The 5,474-nt window shown below is 35.4% G+C and overlaps 1 protein-coding gene across 1 annotated transcript; it reads left to right on the top strand.

Annotated features, from left to right (window-relative positions):
• Nucleotides 1–2,017: 2,017 nt before the first annotated feature.
• LOC127080410 (rRNA (cytosine-C(5))-methyltransferase NOP2C) lies at nt 2,018–4,940 on the top strand. The gene is made up of 8 exons (XM_051020730.1): nt 2,018–2,071; nt 2,383–2,523; nt 2,660–2,669; nt 2,947–2,975; nt 3,090–3,180; nt 4,112–4,309; nt 4,421–4,650; nt 4,741–4,940. The coding sequence occupies exons 1-8, from the start codon at nt 2,018–2,020 to the stop codon at nt 4,900–4,902; spliced, it is 915 nt and encodes a 304-aa protein (XP_050876687.1). The 3' UTR covers nt 4,903–4,940.
• The last annotated feature ends 534 nt before the right edge of the window (nt 4,941–5,474 follow it).

Here is a 5,474-nt window from a genome sequence, read left to right as displayed (position 1 = left end):
CCCTTAGGAACAATCTTCCCATCGACACTAGGGAGATACGGTTTATTCGACACGGACCGCCCGTCGACTCATCGAACACTGGCATTCATCATCCAACCACAGTGTCGACTTTCCACTTTTGAGAACTCCCGGACTCGTCTGGGATTTTCTGATTCATCACCTTGTATTCCCGACCCCTCCGTGCTCCACGGGGATCGAACTTCTAGGACTCATACAAACTTTCTGGTCCTCAGACTTTGAAGAGTCTTCTTGATTAATCCTCTAGGATCGTTGTCCTTCATTCGTCGTTTTTCCACCGTTCTTCTATCCCTTGCCCCTGGTTGGACTCTGCGGGGATCTCTTGTCAAAGTATTTCACATCACAACCTGCAAGTGAGTGAACATAGCTAACCGCACCTGCGAAAGAGATCGTTAGATAAAAGCGTGCCCCAGGCGTGCCAATATTTCAACACCTAGGTCACTCAAACTTCCGAATAAGATTTCCAGATTTCAATCTTATAAGCATGCATCGGAAGGGATCTCCATGTTTCAAAATGCAAATATTCTTATCAAAATAAACGGATGTTTTCGTAATCAAAACGGTAATGAAAACAAAAAACAAAATTTATTTGACTGAACACGCATTTTATTGACTGAAAGAAAGTGACTCAGAACCGAGCAACACAGGAAGCAATCCCTGAAAAGAGGTGATTGCGCACAAAAGGAAAAAACCTATCCTAATGGCAACGTGAAACCGTGATCTCATCGGGTTCCAACTCGGTTACACCTCATATGTCCTCAAGACTTTCCGCACTTTCTGTTTTCTGAACAAGACGCTTCCGATCGATCTCTGTCGGGGATTATCCAAATCATATCCACAGTACAAACGATCATCACTACGCCAAAAATGACTTTTAACAGCGCATCTTAGACAGCGCTTTTAAAAGAAAGCGCTGTCTAAGGTTAAAATTAAAATAAAACACGGAAAATGTTCCAAAAAAATAATGAAAGCGCTGTCTAAGGGGGGGTCTTAGACAGCGCTTTCTAAAAGCGCTGTCTAAGACCCCCCCTTAGACAGCGCTTTTACAAAGCGCTTTTAAATATAGACCTTAGTCAGCGCTTTTGATAAAGCGCTGTCTAAAGTCTTTAAATTAAAAAAAAAAATTAAAACCAAAAGCGCTGTCTAAAGTCTTTATTCCCTCCATGTCACGAAAAAAAAGTTATTCCCTCCTAAATCCTAAAAATCCTACATTCTTCTCCCAAACCCTCAATCAGAGCTTGCTTCTCTTTCTCCCAAATCCACTCCCCCTTCTTCCAACCCTCAATCAGAGCTTGTTTATCCTGTGTGAAAGATTCTTCCCCTAAACCCTAACCCTTTCCCCCATTATATGTATGATTCTTATCCTGTGTGGTTTTTCACTACTGATTGGATCCGTGCAGGCTCGCTTCATAAACATGCTTCCTTCTATTACGAGCTCTCCTTCCCCGGACGAGCTTCCTTCAACTTGTAAAAACTCTCCTTCAACTTTATTTGTTCTCTCTGTATGAATCTAACCCTTTCTTTTTCGCAGGTCTTAAACCCTAACTATTAAAGACTTTGTTTGTTCAAAATTTCTCAAACCTCAAAGAATTTTTGAACCTTTCATTACTAGTAAGTTATTTTTTTCCATTCGGTAATGTTATTCCTAACAAAAAATGGTTATTTCTACTCTAGTTTCTTATTTAATAAATTTTTCTTCTTCTATTTTAAATTTTGCTCTACCTTGCTAATTGGTACTACTTTCCCTATTCTTTCCATGATATTTTCGTTTTGAATGCAGGGGATGAAACATAAAATGAGTGTTAAATTGGTTTTAAATTTGGGTGGTTAGAGGTTTTCATTATATAGAATGCCAAGATGAGAAGCTTTTGGTATTTCTTATGACATGATACTAATCTGTGTGTTCGACAAGGATCAAAATGGTTTCATCACTGCAGCTGAGCTCTGTCATGTTATGACAAATCTCAGCTAAAAGCTGAAATATGAAGAGGTTGACGAGATGATTCGTGAAGTTGATGTTGACGGTGATGGTCAGATCAACTATGAGGAGTTCGTTAGAGTCATGATGGCTTATTTGTTTTTAAAATAATGTGTTTCAAATATTGTGTATATTTAAATTTTGATTTTTAATGTCAATAACGGCTGAATGCTTGCCCTTGGTCTTATAGGAATAAATAAATTTGGGACTGCTCTAGTTTTATTGTGTAAGTGTCATGCTACTATCACTTCCCTCAGCGTGGTTGATACCCATAAGAGGTCTTTGGTACTAAGTACATGGTAGTGCATTTTTTAGATTCTATTTATTGATCACATGTTCTTGGGTTTACTATTCTATTCTAATTATGTGTATTTTTATTGTGTTAGTCGGAAGAGTTTAATTTTGAGTACATGACAGTGCATGTCCCCAAGAGCAACACTGCAACTTTTCATTTCTTCACAAAGAAATTACGGTACAACAATGATGCTGAGGAGGAGAATGCTTATGTCATAAGGAAGCAACTTAAGGTATATGATCCTATAATCCAATTCACTATTTACTTGATGGTTGGTCACTAGTCTGTAGGGAATGATAATTTGCTTTTCAACTAGCTAAATTCCTTTTGATGCAATGTGTTACTCTTATATGGATGAATGTTCTTAGTATGTATTTGGTAACCGTTATGCCTGTTGTATTGGAAGACATATTCAACTTCAACTCTAGTATATTATTCTATTAGAAAGCTCAAAAGAACTAAGAAAGAAATATCCTATGGTGCTAGTTCTCATATAGATATGTTATAATTTCGTAGGACTTTGTCAAAAAGACACTTTCATACCTATTAACTTGGTCCACAATTACGTAAGCAGAACTTGAAAAATAATGTTATAATTTCGTAGCAAAAAAGCAGAACTTTGTCAGTATTGTTTTTCTTCCGGGTTAATGGAAAGTGCCCACTAATGCATACCGAGAAGGAAAGGTTAGTGAGTTTCTTTGCATTGGAATTTGAATTCTTTTTATATTTCCGTTATTTTTTGCTTTGATATTTTAGATTTTTTTGTGTTATTGATTATGGTTGATTGTTTTGTATCAGATATATGGTATTGATGCATCTTCTGGAGCTGCTGTTATGGCTTTAGGCATATCACCGGGGGATCATGTGTTGGACTTATGTGCCGCACCTGGTAGATATTTCTTTGCTTAATCATGTTTATAGTATCTGTCCTCTAAGAAGCTTGGATACATAGCACGCAGATGATAGTATGATTCAAATACATGAATTCTAGTAATTTTAAGAAATTAAGATTCGATATGGCCAAGATAGGTTAACAAGTCTGTGAAGAGACGTTCACATTGTTAATTCTTTATAAGTACATAAATAAACATATCATTAGTCAACATATGATGATCATAATCTACAAAAAGGTATTTGTGAGCATACAAGTTGGGATAGTTTGTATTTGTTTTCAAGTTTGCGACCTTTTCAATTTCACTACATGTTGTTAACATGATGCTTCAAGTAGTACTTTCACAATGGCTGCGTGTTCAAAGTCCTATTGGATACGGTTCCAAACATACTTATAGCTACCTCGCCTATATAAACGTTATTCTTTCTACTATGAATGTGACATAAAAAACACAATTTTGTGTTTGTAGTTAATATGATGTAACCAAGATATACATATTGCAAAGATGTATCGTATCAACACAACATGTGTATATTGTTGGGAGGAATTATCGATGTCGTATCTTAGACGTATTGGTGGAATTTTTTAAAAGTGAATTAATAAAATTATTGGATACTTTTTGGGTACGTATCGGGAAAGTATCAAACACATTAGTTTTGGATACATGTTGGACACTGATACTTTGACATATTTGAAGTATACATGCTTCATAGTCTGTCCTGTTATTGTTTATAATGATGTTATAAAAATTGTTTTTGAGATTAAGACTTGATTTATTTCAGGGAAAACATATAGAAAACTTTTTATTCTAAATAAGAACATTTTTCAGGGATGCTTTTAGTTCAAAGAGCAGCTTTCTATATAATTATTTCAGTTTGCTAAACAAATCACATGATTATAATGGTTTTCTTTCAAATGTAATGTTTAGGTGCTAAACTTTGTATGATATTAGACCTTCTTGGTGATTCGGGCTCTGTAACTGGAGTTGATGCTGCAAGGCATCGGTTGGCAGCGTGTAGAACAATGCTGCAGAAGTATAAACTGGGTGATAGATGCCGGCTTTTTGTTGCTGATGGAACAACATTTTCAGTTATTCCTGAGGGGTTTCGTTCTGATTCTGAATCATGTTAGTGATGTTTAATCTTGGAATGTAATATTGAAATTTTAATATCATGCTTATTCATTAATCATTATTACCCAATTTTGAAATGTTTTCATTCTATCAAGTATTAAACAGACGAGTCTAGATCGGAAGAAAGAATGGACGTGTTCAAGGAGTGGACATCTAGAAGACCATGGAAAGAAAGGAAAAAAGCAAAGAAGTGTGCCACTCCACAAGTGGTGTCTAAGTCTCACCCTCCTGAACTCATATATTATGGACAGCATTCTGGAGTTATTGGTCTTACTAAAGGAGAATTATATAAGACTGTAGCTGAAAATGAGATTGCAGGCTATGGCTATGACAAAGTAACTACTGTATTACTTTGAATTCATTTTGCACAGTTCTTCATTGTCATTTACCCTTAAAAAGTTATCATTTGTTGGGATTTGATTCAGGTCCTTGTGGATGCAGAATGTACTCATGATGGTTCAGTTAAACATATTCAAAAGTTTGAACATTGGGGCTGGGTAACTCTTCAACGTCGTGTGCTGGATGCTGAGAGGACGGATAATTTACATGCTCTTCAGGCAAAGACTTGTTATTCTCTTGATCTATAATTTACATGCATACCTTTAGTCTTAAATATCATTTTGTTTTTAACTCACACACATACCTTTTGTATCTCACTACAGCTGAATCTTCTCGCCAACGGTTTCAGACTACTAAAAGTTGGAGGATCACTCGTCTATAGCACTTGCAGGTGTAGTGTCCTCAACAACGTAATCAAATAGATTGCAGGTATTTCATGTTGAGGTTTATGCGAGATACTCTTGCTTTGGGCCGATTAAAGATTCCCACCGATGTATGTATTTCTAACTTATGAGTTATTTTTATATTTACACATATCTCATATAATTAAATAGTTGGAATTAATTCAAAATATGTTATATTATTATGTAGTACTTTGATGAATTCAAGTGTGCATTTTATACAAAGGATCAAGTGGACGAAATCAAAGAGGAGTGGTGTCAATTCATGATAAAGCTCAATGTTTGTTCATAAATTTGTGTAATTAATGTGTACATTTGTAGTATATGTTATGACTTGTAAATGTGTACATAAATTTGTATATATTTTGATACATTTAAGGCAAAATTGGTTTGAATTGGTATATATATATATTTGTTAG

Source organism: Lathyrus oleraceus, chromosome 5 (assembly GCF_024323335.1).
Source record: "Lathyrus oleraceus cultivar Zhongwan6 chromosome 5, CAAS_Psat_ZW6_1.0, whole genome shotgun sequence".
Taxonomy (NCBI): domain Eukaryota; kingdom Viridiplantae; phylum Streptophyta; class Magnoliopsida; order Fabales; family Fabaceae; genus Lathyrus; species Lathyrus oleraceus.
The sequence above is the reverse complement of the archived record's forward strand: the minus strand, read 5'-3'. Positions and strand labels throughout refer to the sequence as shown.